Source organism: Ylistrum balloti, unplaced genomic scaffold (assembly GCF_031769215.1).
Source record: "Ylistrum balloti isolate Yb309-2 unplaced genomic scaffold, AGI_CSIRO_Ybal_v1 Utg369876, whole genome shotgun sequence".
Taxonomy (NCBI): domain Eukaryota; kingdom Metazoa; phylum Mollusca; class Bivalvia; order Pectinida; family Pectinidae; genus Ylistrum; species Ylistrum balloti.
This window is the reverse complement of record NW_026782016.1, coordinates 1114332-1129259: the sequence shown is the minus strand read 5'-3', so window position 1 is coordinate 1129259 and position 14928 is coordinate 1114332. Positions and strand designations below refer to the sequence as shown.

Sequence of the window (14928 nt, the reverse complement as noted above, 5' to 3'; positions counted from 1 at the left end):
AAGAATTATTTTTTTAACAAAGCGGAAAGATTAGGTGTCATGATTCATATGAAACTATTTTCATCATCTGCAAATGTAAATACCTCAGATGTTGGTAATTCTAAAGAAATCATTTGACTTGAAGCAAAACCTCTACATATAAATTAACGGAATCTGCTTCTATCGCGGACTGCTATGTATCATCATTTTCGTTACTCAATTTCAACCTCTGCGTTAACTTTTTAAAATTCAACTAGTTCTAAAATTGATTTTTTTTTCATACAAACACATTCATAAATGATTTGATCAGTACGCGAATTTTCGCGTTAACTGTTATGGACGATTTAAAGCTTTCAAATGAATAAAATCGTTATTTCAGAAAAGATGTGATATTAGTGCAGTTTGATGACTTATTACCTGCTCGATCTATCGACTGATAAACCAAAGCTAATTATTTTTGACAGATGCTGTGCGTTTCTGACACATGTCCACCTTCTGTAAATCTATCAGTCAACAGACCTAGAAATTAATGAGTAAAATCCTTAGATATCATATAGATATATATATACTATCTTCTTCTGAATTCGTAGAGTGTCATCAGTTAAAGTGTTACATGCTGTGTTTTATGCCATACTTTCTGGAAAAGGTCTTTATGTTTTGGTATAAGTTAGTGTTTTAGTATTGTTTGTCGTGAACAGATATTCTCACGTCCAATTTATATGATTCAATCTGACACGTAGATATGATGATAAAGGTTAGGATGATAAATGTTGTGTTTACGATTCTGTATCAGGATTACTTAATGAGGTTAATGAATAACACTTCTGATTTTAATTATCATTGTATTTCTTAATTGTCAACAATTATCAAGATTTGTCGATGAAACTTGAACAACACCTGGAATTTATGTACAGTTTATTGGATAACACTGGGAATGAACATATACCAACCATCAATTGAAATAAAACAACAGGAAAGTAACTGTGTAAAACCTGTAGCAATTTTAACACTTCCAATACAAGAAGTAATGCAATTTTGAGAAAAAAACTCGGTATAACATAGGGTAAACACACAAACAAAGCTCTAATGATTTCATTAGGTACGTCACTTTTATTTCAGTTCCCTTGTGCATGTGGTAGTACACATGTTTAATTTCTGATCATCCCTTTTGTTATTGCAATTTTAATACAGTTAATGCTTAGTGTTCTTCGTTTGTATCGAGAAATACTTGGATGATGTTTGGATAAACCAGTCTAGGAGTTGTAAAGCGCGGCTAAAACCACAAACAGATGGGTGTTGTTGATAATTAATAGGATATCTTACCTGTCATGAATGACGTAAATCAGTCAAGCTAGATTGGGTATCAAATTATATGCAGCGTTATATGCAAGTGGTATAGGGATTTCAATTAATAGTTATAAATATTGACAAGTGAAGGTTTTGTCGGTAAGACATGCATACAATACCCTTAGAAGCATGTAATCATATAGAACATTGTCTTTCGATATCAATAAAACGTAAAGTACTATCTTTATTGAAAAGAGAAAAAATATTAATAAATGTCCAAAAATCATCTATCGGCAGCAGTATTTTGGATAAACACTACCCAAAACTTAATAAAATCAATTTTGGTTTTCTTTCATTATCAAATAACTATCTACGATGTTAGCATCACTAACATGTTCTACAAGGACGAAACAGCTGTATGTTGCAGTTAAACTAATTAATTCGCTTCACTCTAGTGTGTATTTATTGAATTCTTTGACGATACCCATTGCAAATTCCTGGTGCATATCCTATTATTAGCGTTAGGTCCTCAAATGCAATGAGAGCCGTCCGTGTCGATAATACCATTTGTCTATAGCAAATCTTACTCCAGTGTAGTTTTTGCATTCGCCATATTTCCACCAGTCTCATATTATGTTTGAAACTGGTACAATCAAATTTCCATTGTCAAAAAACCTCACCGTTCATTTGTAATTATGAACTGCTTAACAGCTTTCCAAAATCTAACGACACAAACATCTTGCATGCAACATGTTTTCAACATACCTAAAGAACATGTCTCTATAGTATTAACGCTAAAAGCTTTAATTAAAGCAGGAAAAATATAGTTTTCCTTATTTCTGTTTACGACAGATGCTCTCTATATATCACCCGTAGGACAGGTTCATGACAAATCATAGGAAACAAGGAACACCATACCCCAGTTCACCACAAGTATTAAGTCTTTTCTGTTGACACCACAGGCGTTAAACACTGCAGAAATGTGAAGAATTTAATTATCCGATCAGTTGTGATGTGTTAAAAGAATGATCAAGGCAGAATAAATGGTTCGGTAGTTGCTTAGTTTGGAGTATAGACAAAGTCTAATACAGATGATTCATGTGATGTATCTGTGGTTGACATAGTTTTCTGTGCTCTCCTTAGCTTCTAGGAGATTGCATGGCTGGTAGATACTTCATCGAAAATGTTATCAACAGAAATGTGACCCATAATTCAACTAGCTAATTTAAAATCTACCCTAGTATAGCATGTAGCTTTATGCATATAAATTCACTTCTACAGAATTATATATTTTGCATATGCAACTAGACACTGGACTGTAATATAGCATATAATGGCGACTGCCTTATTACTGTAACTATCAACATAGTCCCCTTGTATAGTATATAAGTGATGTCAGGATCCCTGCAACTCATCATGCAGCAAGGTGCCCTTCTGTAGCGTTCAGCATACCTCGTGCTTGATACAACATTAAGACACGTTCAGTTGGTGGATGAATACTGCTGTATCTGAATGCACAAACTATCAAATATACAATCAACAAACAAAACTAGTCCATATCTATGTAATAGTAGTTTTGTAATAATAATGTAAATTTGCAAAGGGTGTTATTTGACTTTTGATTTTTTTAAAAAAAAATTAACAATGTCGGAGACTTTAGAAATCCGCTATTCGCTAATTCGAAATCAGCTAACTAGCTACAAAACTAATGAGACAGTGTACGATTGGCATCACTCGCTCCGATGCATAATATCAATGAAAAAAACATCAGGATGGTCGGATTAACACTTGGATTGTCGGATTAACGCCGGGATGGTCAGATTAATACCGGGATGGTCAGATTAACACCGGACTCATTCTCTGGTATTCGATGTTGAGATTATTTGGTCAGCGATAATACATTGTTGGTATAACATTTGTCGCCGTATTGGACGTGCAGTGTCTACCCAATCACGTCTGTGGACAGATCCTGATATTACATGATTGATATGAAATTGAATTGCGTGTCTCAGTTAAGAGTTACTTCGTAATATACAAAACGCTTACGTCACATTTAGTATCTCGATGCTTTTGTGACCACTAACCTCAGACCTCAGAGTTTTACATTTTGTATATCAAGGATTTAAATGTATCGTCACGTTATATACATATAATCATATATATCTACTTTATTAAAATAAAGTTACTGCAAAGCACCGGAGGAAAAAGCAGGATCACTACGCCCACTTCAGGACGTGATACTGAAGACACTATGTTAGTGAACATATCTTCAAATGGCTATTAGTGGAGCAAACTACATCGTACTGCTGTTGCTAAGGATACAAAAAAGAGAAGCCTAGGAAGCAATTAGTGGAAATCGAAATTTGCAGAATTAAGAAATTATGATAATGAAAATAAATCAATTTTACGAAACTGCTGGTAATTAATATACTTGTAACTTTAAATGTGAGATGTAATTCATCACATGCAAAAACAGTCAAATACTTTTTACAAAATATTACTCTCAACCCCTTTTTGAATTATTTTCCAACAAGTCGGTGAAAGTTGTGCGAAATGTACGTTTCACGGAAACAATTAAATTAAGAGATTAATCAAGTGGGGAGTGCGCACATTACATAGCTTGAGCATTTTCTTTTCTTTTTTTGAATTGATATTGATTGTTGGGATTATCTGGTACGCAAAAATTATGAGGGACGAAAATAAATAATTTGTTTTAGTGTTTATTCTAGTAATGCAAACGATCCGGGTCAACATCATCCAAAATCAGGACGATTGTTTAAAAGCGTGATAGCAACAAGCATGACGGGTATTTACCGACCGGTAAAGAAAGTCGCCTTTGCGGAGCATTGAGAAATATTACGATTATAAATGATTATCTTTCGAAACATTTACATTTCGACTGTTAAGAAATGATAGAATTACGTTTATTCTCTTTCACGTTGGATATCACAACAGAGAAGCCATGGGCACTAGTCTGCAAGTGTATTGGCGGAAGTTAGCGTTGAAATATTAGTATGTGGAGTCTGCATTTAGACTTATGACTACAGATTTATCATCTATCATTGGTGTTTACGAAGCAAATCTGTCAGTCTTACGATCACATAATTACTTATTCGTCATAATAAGGATATGTTTCGCGCAATTATCTTATCAAAATGCGTAGTGAAGGATTGTTACTCTTTGACAAAGTTCGCTTGCCAACACTCCGTGATCCACATAGCGATCGCTAGCAATACATTGAGGCGGCCTCGGTTTGTGTCAGCCGGCGCGCGCATGATGTGACAGCGGGACATGAAAGAAAACTCCACTCACGGAGATCGTAATTACTTGATTTGTACATAATATTGTGCGACCGACGAGAAATATAAAAAACAGAAACGTTTATGTGTTTTATATATATAAGTCTCTGGTGAAAGTCATAAAACGATTATGGGATGAAATACTTCTAGTAATTGATTACATTTCGTATTAAATCAACATATAAAGTGATTGCGGTCTGAGAAAGTCATCATTTGTTAGATATACGAAATGTTGAAGACAGATGGTCAATATGCGAAATAAACTATTGCATTTAGAATTAAGGCAAATTGATTATAAGTATTATTTTAATAAACCGTGAAAAAAACCCAAACAAACGAACGATGACGCTGGTGTCAAGTGTGATATACACACACAGGTGTACCGTTGGCGATCGAGGAAAGTTTATCTCTCCGCAATTCAACCAATTTTACAAATATCAAGAAGAAATCAAGGATGTATTATAATCATATTAACAATACATGTTTTGGTGTCGTTACCTTATTTCAGTATTTTAGGCAATAGTATCTGAAGACGCAACCCGATTACCCTTGGTATTTGTTTCAAATGTACACAGCGCGTGCCAAGCTGTCGTTCTCGCTTGAGTAAAAGCGTCATTACTCGGTCGTCTTTCATATAAAAACAGAAAAAAGTATTATAATCATATTGATTATATCACCTTTGATATCAATTACTTTATTTACTATCTTAAAAATGCGTAATTGAAGACGCTGCCGTAGAGTGTGGTACACAATGTATAGTGTCACCGGTTATAGAGGAAAATTTAACTCTCCATTACTCATTCCCTGTTACAGAAATCGACATGAAACTTGGTAAAAAGGTGTATTGTGATCATATTTATGATGTCACTAACTATATTGATTATTCTAAGACATGTTTTCCGAAAAGTTTTACGATTCTAACTGTTGTTGTCGACTTTTAGATAGACCGCTAGGAATAGATGTCAGTGATCCCATAATTCTGTGCGTTCCGCCATGTTGTTAAGCTACGGAGAATCCTCTGCAAACCATAGCAATGCCAGCTCGTGACTAACTCAAATCTCAATCGGAATATTTTCATGAACACCTTGCCTTTCAATTCTTTTTAAGATTTTAGTATAATTTTATCTCATAACGTCAGTATTCATACATGACACACGAAAAATTGCGACAATGTTTAAAGCATACGTCTGCCGCTTGGTGTCACTGGTACATCGTTGGATTATTTCCACCAATCAGAAAGTCAGGATTGATAGTAACAGCTTATTTCAAACGCTGAAGCATTTGGTTGAACTTAAGCCTAAAAAGGGATGTAATTAATCCCAAGCTCAATAGATGTTATAAATGTTGAATTTCAATGTTGGTATATAATTCTACTGTCAGATGTTTAAATGCAAGAAATCGCTATCCTTACAATATGGTAGTTATGTAATTATCATTTAGGTAAACTGGAGTTCGCATTACTTTGTCACCTTTATATATTTCCAAAAGTTTGGTCCTCATCATCTCTTACGAGACCTATATGGATAAAAGGGTTGTATGGTGATTCAGTTTAATATAGTCTATGAAATAAGACGAGTATGTCAAAGACAACTTTGGTCTTATACCAGTCTAATGACATTTACAAACTAATTGTATATCGCCAGCTGGAAGGCACAATGGTAAGTAAAGCACGTGCATTTTCCCAGGACGATTCCCTGATCGGACGCGAACAGGTGTGGGTCATCTGCCCATCCACGTGCGTTATCTCCGCAAACTACAGTTTTTAGAGCGATTCATGTAAGCTAGTTTCTCAAAAACTGTTAAAGTAATAATTTATTTTCGATTATTTAAATTTGTTATATCGGGATTACTGGTATTTGTTTTTTTCGGATATTCTATTCTGTGTCGCAAATTGGACCGATTAATTCATACCACTGGGTGATTTGTTATAACTACGGCTTAGTTGGTTCATCATGTTTTACAAATTCACTAGCCTAGTCAAGATTGTTGTATCTCGATATTGATAAGGCATGCAGATTATTTAATTGACAGCCTTTGTGTGGTCATTACAAATGATCTGATAAAATGTCGGTTAAATGATCAAAATATTCAAACTGATCTCCTTATCATAAATAATATATATGAACAGCTTACATAAATCGGGTATCAGGTTTTTACCGAGATTTGTGGAAATATCATTACACTCAGCAATATAATTACCTGTTTGTATTATATCAAATGTCGTCATAAGAGTAACATTCGCACTGTGGAAAGGTCTATGCACGCGTGCCATTGTCACCTCTCCCACGTCACCGTCAATGTATTTTTGAGATGTAATTGACAGTAATCCTGTCATTTGTGTTAACAGGTCTACTGGAGTTCGGCTGCTGATTTTTCACTACCACAAGATGTCGATGCTTGTCCGGAAAGGGACTATGGTAAGGAAGAACAGAGGATCATTGAAAAGGGGATCGGGACGGAGAATGCATTCCTCTAGTTCTACAGGTATTTCGACCGGAAGTACAAAATCTACTGGGAGTTACGGCAGCTACAAAGGATCCTCGAAGCCAGTTGCTGCTATAAAAGCTGAAAATGCTAGTCAAAGTTCCCCATCAAGAAGCCTTGCCAGCACTGTGGTGGTAAGTTTAATACTGGTGTTATCGCGTGATGTCTTATTTTTGTATTCGATCATACAACTATAATCAATAACAAGTCGTGATTATTATTCTTCAATTTGTTTTTGCTTATTTCATAATCACCTGAAACATTTCAGCCATGAAATATGTTATATCAGCGTAATTTTGATTGAACCCAAAATAGATACTAATTATTCACCAGCCTCAAAAAGCAGGAGCGTGAGAAAAATTTTGGATTGATACTGCAGATTTAAAACGAGGTTTTATCATTGTTACAGCTTGTTCCGGTCTTGAAAGATTTGCAGCGATAATAATATTCTGATAATTGCATTTACTCATGATTTCTCCGATTGACGGATTTTTAAGATTTGTATTTCCACACTCATCATTGTCTAGTTCCCATAGACATGCTACGCTTCATTAGTCAATAGAAATGACTTTTTTTCTATTTCACCTAAATTCTTCACAAGTGTAGTCCTTTTTCGTATTTGGAATACAGGCTCTTGTCCCAAAAACGATATATATATTGACTTTATTTAAACTTTGTAATGAATCGAACTATGTACACTTTACGAACTGCTTTCATGTGTATGTTTGCTTACTAAGGTTCTAATTTGGCAAGGAGTTGATGTATAAAATATTACTACAAGAACCATGATATCCTACTAAAGCAGATAATTGAGATAGTTACACTATATTTAGAGTAGATAGCATAATGATTTCAGTTATAAAGTAAAGATGTCATTCACGTCGTATAACCGGTAATAAGTACATGACCATAGTTTCCAAGTGCATGCAATGGTTATTGCTAATTACAAAAAAATACCAGTATGAATGAGTGGATGATGATGATAATGATGATGATGATGATGATGATGATGATGATAATGAAAAATAAAAATGAATTTTTAAAAATGCAAAGGCTATTGCAGTAAAGAAATAGACTCTTCTCAAATTGCATAAACGAGGTGAACTGCCAGCATTATCTCGAGTTAAGCGAGGTGAACTGCCAACATTATCTCGAGTTAAGCGAGGTGAACTGCCAACGTTATCTCGAGTTAAGCGAGGTGAACTGCCAACGTTATCCCGAGTTAAGCGAGGTGAACTGCCAACATTATCTCGAGTTAAGCGAGGTGAACTGCCAACATTATCTCGAGTTAAGCGAGGTGAACTGCCAACATTATCTCGAGTTAAGCGAGGTGAACTGCCAACATTATCTCGAGTTAAGCGAGGTGAACTGCCAACATTATCTCGAGTTTAAACTACTGATCGCGCGTAACGACGCAAGAATTCACACTTTTCAATATGAAAGAGGTTATAACATCCTCCTGGTGTATTTGGTTGAACTGAGACAATGTAATAGTATGCTTTTTGAACTTGTTCTATTGAAGTTTAAAATCTCATGACAGTTTTTACGAAAGAATCATTATTTATATTATTCAGGCAAGAAGAGCAATGTTATTGATTCTGCCTATTCCTTTATTTAGGATAATGTGGAATGGCATCATTATTTACATAAAGATAGAATGTATCCTGTTTTGTTTGGCCGTGTTATTTATGTTATTAATCCTTTATGAAAATATCGCACTGTGTATAGAACGGCACTTTATATCATTATAAAATGGCAGATAGGTTCTAGTGGCATAATAGGGCATATATTTTCAGAGGTATCATTTTAGAACGCTAGCATTGATATTGAGAATCTAGTGCAATCGATATCAGATCAATAACACCTTCTCCCGATATATTGACAGTTTTATCAGCAATGTACACGCAATCAAATGCATTAGCAACATAATTGTATAAGAATAGAAATTTGCACATACTTATTAAAGCAAAGCAAAATCCGCCGAGCTTTCGTATATCATAAACCGATACCCAAAAAATGTATGTAATATTCGGGGTTTTACAGCAAAATTTGTGAAATGAAGTCTGCAAGCAGTACTTGCCATCAAGCAATATCATATCATATTACAAATAACATATTTCTATATTGTAAATGACATAAAGGGATTGTACAATAGACACGTCTCTCTATTATATAGTTTAAGTGCTACCAGAAATTGTACAAACACACGTCTTTATTTTTGGTGACACCTAACAAAATGTACAAGAATTACATAGCGATATTGCAACAGACAAAAATGTCCGAAAAACACATTTTTACATTGCGAGTAGGACAAAAAAGGACGCTTTTCTTTATTGTAACTTACATTCGATATTGTACAAAAGACACCATTCCAAATTAAAAGTGACACAAGAATTTATTAAAAAAGACACATTTTTATTGAAAATCAAAGAAGAAATTGTACAAAAGCCGCATTCCTATATTGTTACTTGTATAAGAAATTGTAAAAAAGAAACGTTTCTTTTTTGTGACACAGGACATTTGCGAGTGACGCAAAGTAATTATACAAAACATATTTCTATTTTGTTACTGACTCAAACCTTGGGCAAGGCAAACTATACAAACCAATTTGTAATTGTAAAAGTCACGTTGCTATGCTGTTAGTCACACAAGGAAAGAAAGTATTCAGGTATATGCAAATAAAAGAATAACATTGTATCAAACAGCCGTCTCGTCCTTTTCCATATATATTTTGCAATTGATTACGGGCGATTCTGATTTTTCTCGACTGCTTCCGAACATGTTAGGATCCTACTATCACGGACGTGTTATGAAATACCGGACCGCTGTATAAGAAAGTTTAATTCATTGTTAGGACATAGGGTCTGCTAAATCAGATGATAACTTTATTTAAAGTGTAGTTCATTTTTGTGTCTTTTGCACAATCTTTGATATGCTACTCTCATCTGTGCCTTTTGTATAATCGTTTACAACAACAAGCTACCAGGTATACAAAATAACAATGAACACATCTTATATCAAAAAACGAAACCACTAGGCATGATAACGAGCTTTGACCACATATAACTTTATTTAACATAACGAATCCATCAGGCGTACCAACGAGCTTCGCCCAAATCTAACCTCATACCACACAACGAATCCATCAGGCGTACCAACGAGCTTCGCCCAAATCTAACCTCATACCACACAACGAATCCATCAGGCGTACCAACGAGCATCGCCCATATCTAACCTTATACCACACAACGAAACCATCAGGCGTACCAACGAGCTTCGCCCAAATCTAACCTCATACCACACAACGAAACCATCAGGCGTACCAACGAGCTTCGCTCAAATCTAACCTCATACCACACAACGAAACCATCAGGCGTACCAACGAACATCGAACGCATTTAGCTACATGTTGCACATGCAAGCAAACAACAACATAGAAAATAAAAAAAAACAAAACAAATAAAACACATGCTTTCCCTAAATATAAGTCTTTCGAGGCTTTTCGGAGAATGGTTGAGAGGATACCATAATATGAAAGCTGACAAAGCAGTTCGTAAAGAGGATTTCTGTCAAACACAAAATGTCATATTTTGTTTCTCTGCGAAAATCTTTCTAGATCTTTGAAAAAAATATAATATGATCACTGGATCACATGTCATCGATGGACCATCGATATTTCTGGAATAATGCTTTTTCTTTAAAAAAGGAAATATGATGCGGCAGTAATGAAATGTCGATAATGTTGTTCCACGAGAGAAAAATAACTTCATTCCATGATTTGCAAATTTAAATCAGTTTTATCATCTTGCAGATTATACCCTTGTGTTTCACAGGCAAATATCAAAGCGTCTTCTCCTTGTACACCGACTAATATTTCAGTAACATGATCTTGGACTAGATAGTCATGCCAGATATGCTAAGAGAGTGCTTTGCAATGTTTGAAGCAATTGATAAAGGGGCAAATTGCGTTTATCTCGTGTTATCATCGATATGGTTGTTATTTAAGAAAAACCAAAACACGTGACATGTAAAAAAAAAAAAAAAAAAAGAAATGCTCATAAATATCGAAATTCATGTTTGAAATGTGATTGTCTTATCAATGATGGCTTTGTACGTGAATGCTTTAAACATGTTAGATGTCCTACAAGGTATTGCCCTATTTAGCGCTTTCTCTTCATTTAAATATTCTTTTTCCGTATATTACGTACACAGAAAGGGAATTCGTTGATAATATAAATCATCCAAAGGACCAGTGACATCAGTTTGATGACATAAGATGAGAAAGAGTAGAGCAAATATGATCGTTACCTATATAACCCATGCATTATCAAAACCAGTTTGTAAAGACTCCTAAACTTAAGAGTATAAAAACATGCGTTACAATGATTTCAAGTTATCATGTTAATGACTAGTTCAAACCAAGGCAAGGTTACATGTAACGGGATCGTTATTAGTCACAGGCATGCTCGGCAAAAACCGAAATTAAAACGCTCGCTTGCACATGATATGAATCGTTCGGGTTAGGAGTCTTGATTCTTCTAAAGCGTTGTGAAATAGCGCCCGTGATTCTGTAATAACAAAGAGTCTCATCGTTTAGAGTATGATACCGTTAATATCAGTCACACTTTTTTTAATCCTGAGAAACAGAATGACAGCGATATATATAATGGTATATAATATAAGAGTGGTAGTGGTGACAATTTGGCGCTTTATCACTTAATTATTCCAGCATCGAATAATTAAGATGCTGTCAATTTTCGAAAAAAAAGGCAAAACAAAAAATATTAAAACATGATTGTTAGCTGTTTGGGTTCAATGCAAATACCGTCTGATAAAATGGGGCCATTGTGGCTTTAAGATTCACCGACGTAGTACGTTTTGTTGGTATCCAATTAACTCATTGTCGTTCGGAAGCTCCCTCTGAGATTCGGATTAACCTCTGCTGAGTTCGTAATGAGGTATTGCATTGTAAACACGGCGAAATATTATGAAAACATTCACCCTGAAAACTAAAAACAGTTTGATGAAAATACGATAATTTGCTGATAGAATGGTTAGCTAGACCACGTCATCGATATAATTGCATTATTGTAAACAATCCAGTAATATCCAGTACAATTAGGTGATATCTGCATGTGAAAAATAATGGACGACATTTTGGATTTAATACCGTTTATATAATCCGTTGGTAACAGGCTTATGTTATATTCTCAGCAAATTAAAGTACAAATCGTATATCATTCTCTAAACATATGTTCCTTCACAATCCTAATTGAGATGCTAAAAGCAAAAGTAATAGCTTTTAATCATTGACAACCCCCCCCCCCATCCCCAAATAAAGATATCTCAGTCACAAGTAGAAAATGTGTTGTGTCCATAACAAGGTAGCTGTTTTAATGGCAAGGAACAACATAGCGAGTGAAAAGCATTGTAAAAGCATCGATATTCACATCCTTCACGGCAATGCAATATTACACATGAACTGTGTTGACTGATTTTATTACACTGACCAATGAAACTGTTGATTTAAAAAAAGAAGTCAGTTTTAAATTGTTGATTTTTAGCACGTGTTAAGGTATGTTCTAGGAATTGTTTTACTATTGCAGTCTTTCGACGATCAGCGAGAACTGTGTAAAACAACACTAGACTGGTCATCCAGAGGTAAATCAGTGGACACAGAACAGGGAAACTATGGTGCTATATTCATCCAAATACAGGAAGCCAAAGCCGAAGCTACTGGTGCATGTGATTTTATTTGTCGAAGTGGCAGACTTATTTGCCATACAGGTGAGACAGTCAGCCATGCGCTTAACATGGATGAATTCGATTGGTCACCTTATAGTTGATTGATATAAAAGGAAAATGATCCATAATTTTTCGAGTATGAGACTTATGCAGATTACTGAACGCAAACATCTTACTCAGAGTGTTAATATCAGAAAAAAGATGAGTGGTTCTTTTCTATCTCACCGTTTAACAAGTTTAACAATAACCAACATACGATAAGTTATAATTACCTCAAACCGGTTGATTTACCTGTCGTTAGTACATGAGATAAACATAAATGTGTCAAACACCGGTATATTAAAGTTGTCCAGTCGATATGCCATATAAGTGGGACCATTATCACAGAGTTGAATGATATTAGGAGAGGATAGGTGAAGACACGTGGTATTTTTTCTATACATCACAATAAGAGATGTTAGTACAAACAATAAATAGGTAAAATGGCCATCCTGATCTGTCGAACCTGTATGTTCTGGAGGCCTTGGGTGGTCAGTTTGATAAACCTAACATTATTTTATTGTCTTTATTTATCAAAGATACTCAGTAATGCATATTTATTTTTTTGGCATTTTCAGCCTTCATAACCGTACTTGTCGGAATATCCACGGCGCTACCTATTACCATGCTCTCCGTCGGTAAGTAAAGTATTCTAGGGCAACGTAATGTGGTACCACGGCATGTTATCCTTGTGGCTATACACTAAAAGAAACCAAATACTCAAGTCCTTACAGAGAAGGGTCATACAATATAATCCTGGTCGAGAAAAATCTTATATTTTTTCCCTGCTACATTTACCTAGAAATATCAACAATAAGTACTACCCACAACAGCATCCGCTTCAATTCATTTCCTAGAAATGTTTTATCATTAGTATGTTTAGAGTTAACCAGCCATAAGCATGTTTTCAAATATTATGTACAAGAACCTGTATCAATGGTATATTTGGGTAGATGTAGTACACAGGATCGTTGTCAAAGAAAGACAACCCGAAAAATAAATAGATTAATAAAAAATGAATAGATAAATAAATAAAATTGAAATAAACTAATCTCAAGGTGACTAGTAACAATATTCATATTCCATGCTTCGAAAGACAATCTTCGTCTGTGATGATGAATCAGGAATTTGCCTAAACATATAATTGCCTATTAATTAAAAATGTTTTAACTTCAAAAGATATACGACAAATTTGATACTCTCATAGTGTAAAATCATACCTACATGTTAGAGGTTTTCTAATGCAGGAGGGCCGATGATTTCTTTAGATTTTTTTAGGATTGTTTCATTGGCAGTCTGATCAGTAAATGTGAAAGTGTTATCGGCAAGGGTAATTCAGCACCTTGTTTAGCAACAACGTGTATCATATAGAGCAGCCGCATTAATTGCAATCCTTGAGCTTTTCATTCTTGTTGTTATCTTTATTCATTTCATTTAAATAGGTGTGAAATACCTCAATGAATGTCCGCGACAAAGAAAGATTCCTGTGTACTTATTGGTCGGTGGATGTTTCGGCATGGTAAAGATTATTGGAACAGTGTGGCATAATATTCAAAGCAAACGTTATGAAGAACTTGATTCGTTTTACGATGCGCATGAAGGCGACGGAGCATTTGCGTCACGAACCTTCAGAATGATGGATGTGATGCTGACGACATTTCTGTTCGCTTGGCTGGTGGCGGGGACGTTTTGGGTGTTTGATATCTGGGAGCCCCACTATCAACAGCTTCTACATGAGCCGAGTAATTGGTGTGACAGAACAGTGTACCTCTTTGCCGCATATCAGATCATCGCTTCGTATGCGTTCATATGTGTCCTTATTTTAATTATGGCTTCACTCGCGTTGTGCTTTAAATGTAAACATATGTGTCATCGAAGATAATAGAGTTGCTTTCTGAACAGATGCTTGCTTTTCTATTTATTAAATTTTTGATATTATTTGATAATAATTTAGTTGTTATTACTTGTAAGGTACGAGTGGCGAGATTGTGAACAATGAGAGGTGGTCTGATATTAATAAAATTAACATACACGTTTAAGCATTTAAACGTTTCCCATACTTTTTCTTATAGAGTACTTGGATATGACAAAGGTT

The 14928-nt window shown here is 34.9% G+C and overlaps 1 protein-coding gene across 1 annotated transcript; it reads left to right on the top strand.

Moving 5' to 3' along the window:
• Positions 1-6952: 6952 nt before the first annotated feature.
• LOC132546156 (transmembrane protein 272-like) lies at positions 6953-14715 on the top strand. Its single transcript, XM_060209863.1, has 4 exons — positions 6953-7183; positions 12656-12836; positions 13412-13471; positions 14276-14715. The coding sequence occupies exons 1-4, from the start codon at positions 6953-6955 to the stop codon at positions 14713-14715; spliced, it is 912 nt and encodes a 303-aa protein (XP_060065846.1).
• Positions 14716-14928: the final 213 nt, after the last annotated feature.